This window comes from Eurypyga helias, unplaced genomic scaffold, assembly GCF_000690775.1.
Source record: "Eurypyga helias isolate BGI_N326 unplaced genomic scaffold, ASM69077v1 scaffold13676, whole genome shotgun sequence".
NCBI classification, from domain to species: domain Eukaryota; kingdom Metazoa; phylum Chordata; class Aves; order Eurypygiformes; family Eurypygidae; genus Eurypyga; species Eurypyga helias.
In genome coordinates this window covers 308-3,308 of record NW_010254823.1, presented here as the reverse complement: position 1 = coordinate 3,308, position 3,001 = coordinate 308, and the positions used below count along the sequence as shown (strand labels likewise).

The window sequence follows — 3,001 nt, the reverse complement described above, 5'->3', positions numbered from 1 at the left end:
GGTTTTCAAGCTACAAAAAAAAAAAGGTATGAAATTAGAGAGGTAGATTAAGAGTCAAATCGGCCAGTCAGCTGACAAGAAACAGACTTTTGTGCAAGGTAGACTGAGGAAAAAAAAACATTATTGCCCCCTATAATATGTAGAAACACTTGCAAGGAGTGCCTTGTTCCCTAACAGCAAAGGAAGAAAACTGAGGGCTTCGTGCACCTCAATACTACACTAACCAAAGCAGCATTAAGCTCTGAAATCACTGATTAGATTAGTTGAGCTGAAGAGACACAAGGAAAAGTCTCCAGAACACAAGAAAGAAGATAACTTAAGAGAGGCGTAGCATGAAACACAGTGCTCACTTTTCATATGAGTGCCTCTGTGCATTTCAAACAGGACTGTGATACTCTCGTGTCATCCTAAAAGCCAGTTACACCATGCACCGTACATCTAGCTCAAAAAGTTGAAGGCATCATGCCAGTTATCAAAGAATGAAAACAAGCTCACAGTTTTCACTGGTTGCAGGAAGGCTTTTTAATACAGAGTCAACACCAGGCAACCTGCAACGTCTCTTCTTTCTTCCCTTTCTTCTCCTAGAGAACATAAAATGGTTCACTGAAATTTGGCTAACATGATTTCATTTGTTTATCCTAGCTAATTACATTACATGCAAATGCACAGGAAACGTACGTTATTTTCATTAATTAATGCTGAAATAATTTGGACAATGCTTATTTGAGAGTGGATACCTTAATGTCTGTACATTACCTCATATTCGTGTTCTCAAGCAGATCCTCAAGCCATGGCCAACCAATATTAGATTATTGCCTTTGGCTGAAAAATACTTCAGGTTTTCCTAAGTTATTTTTCAAGTACATTTCTTTGGGAAGATGTAGATCCAATACACAGGGATTTCGCAGCAATGGTTAAGAATAACATAGTTATTAAGTGTCAGTCATTTAGAGTGTTGTTTAATAACAATACGTAGATATCTACCTTGGTATGAGAAGAGTAGCTCTCTAGAATGCACTGACTGTACTGAGTAGATATCTACCATCTACAGCACGAGCTTAGAGGACAAGCTCACTTGTAGACACACGGATGTATCTGTTTGAATCCAAAAATGAATCTCTCATTCACGTGGAGACCAAAAGGATTTCTTACATGCGAGCCACAGCCTTCCGTGCCAATTTACGCTGTAATCTGCGGTTTTCGTCCGTATCGCGAAGAACATGATCTTCAGCTGCCCATCTATCCCAGCTAAGGATAGGTCAAAAGAAAATTAACAGCCACGAACGTATGCTACTCATGTTTACTAATGAATTAATATACATTAAATATAAACAGCACTTTTAATGTCATTCAGAAGCAACATCTGCATCACAAAAGCTTTGCGTCCTTTTGTAATCACATGCCTTCGACTCCTGTGTTGCTACCTAAAATCCCTCAAACCTCGACTTCACAAGCAATAGCATTTATACCACCAACACTTGCTACAGATCAGAGGCTGCACTCATGGACTGGCCTTGATAACCAAACAATCCAGGCCTAGATTTATCAAAGTATAAACTCCTTTTATTAATGGCAACCTAGAAGCCATGAGCATGTGCCAAAGACAGATATTCCATTAAGTTTAAACTCACGGCTATCAAACTGATCCACTAAAATTTATGGATACAGACCAATGGGTCAACATGAGGCAAGTATATTAAAGGCATTCAAAAAACCAAAAATATTCATGCAGACACTGAAGTCCTTTGATATACTGAGCAACGCCTTCGCACAATGAAAAAGTTGAAGAACTGAAACCACACATACAGGTTCTTACCTTCTGTTCCAACCGTTAAAGTGGATCAGATATTCTGGAATCTTTCTGCCTTTCTCATCTTTTCCAACAATAATATCAACAATCTGAAACAAATATTGAATAGGATGCATTAAAAACCTTGAAAGAAGGTAGCCTTTCCAGTATGTAGGGTACTTATGCACAAAGAAAAAAAAAAAAGCAGCATTTATTTCCAGAAATGACATATACCTACAATTTTGCCTGTGAATATTGGTATGAGCAGAAGATATGGATTATACCAAATAGTCATAAGAACTAGCTTTTTTTATTGAGCAATTTTAAACCTGGGGACTGTAAACTATCTCTGTTCCATCCTAACATGTCCCACGCTTTCAAGACAGACAAAGGGAGATGCAAAACAATGCAGTATCACAATAAGGATAGGCTGGATATACATCTGGGCTACCCATGTTTTCTCCTAGTGCTGTCTCTTCATGCCCTCAAAGGCAAAGACAACAGTACCATATACATAAACCTCAGTAAAGCTGCTCTCTCGAACAACACTGAACTGTAGACACAAAACATTAAAAGACTTTGTGAATATCTGAGCCTTTCTTTTTTTCCCCTCACTTTCACACGTGCAAAATGGGCCAGTCTGAAAGGGCCTGCACCTCAAAAGGCATTTCAGGCAGATCGTTAAGACCACCACCAGGACTAGCAACAACAAAGGAATAATTCTGTCGGCACTTCAATGGCTCTCAACAGAACATGTACCTCCAGATGCAGCCAGTAGTTAGGCTACTTAACTTGGGAATCCGGAATTTAAGCACTATCGATGGAATCAAGGACAGTTACGCTGGAGTTCGGAGGTGTTTGAAAGCAAAGAAGAAAAAGCACCATTTTTTTTTGCACTCAGGTTACCTCTAGGGCAAGCAGTTAAAGCTGTTGGGGTGGTCAGAATATAGGAATACATGCACCAACAAAAAAGCAGCCCAAAATATTACGGGAAGATGGGAGGTCCTGATCGAAGACGTTTGGAAAAAACATTGACCTACAGAATTAGCAAACTTGCAGCAAAAAGTATGAATTTGGTCAGGAAATCCAGTGGCCACACTCCCTTTTCACCCCTCTCAGAAACAAAACAGAAGTGTTTGCAAGCTAGGTACCGCCGGCTTAGGACTGAGAAATTATTCTGCGTCTCAGTGACACCCCCCGGCAGTTTTATAT

General features: G+C 39.6%; 1 protein-coding gene across 1 annotated transcript in view; it reads right to left on the bottom strand.

Moving 5' to 3' along the window:
• The window catches only part of MSL3 (male-specific lethal 3 homolog (Drosophila)), a 20,114-nt gene extending 17,870 nt beyond the window's left edge, over positions 1 to 2,244 (bottom strand). The window contains exons 1-4 of the mRNA XM_010153147.1: positions 2,230 to 2,244; positions 1,817 to 1,899; positions 1,153 to 1,248; positions 496 to 581 (exon numbers count right to left, since the gene is read on the bottom strand). Of these exons, the coding sequence (XP_010151449.1) occupies positions 496 to 581; positions 1,153 to 1,248; positions 1,817 to 1,899; positions 2,230 to 2,244 (280 nt within the window). The remainder of the gene's footprint in view (positions 1 to 495; positions 582 to 1,152; positions 1,249 to 1,816; positions 1,900 to 2,229) is intronic.
• Positions 2,245 to 3,001: the final 757 nt, after the last annotated feature.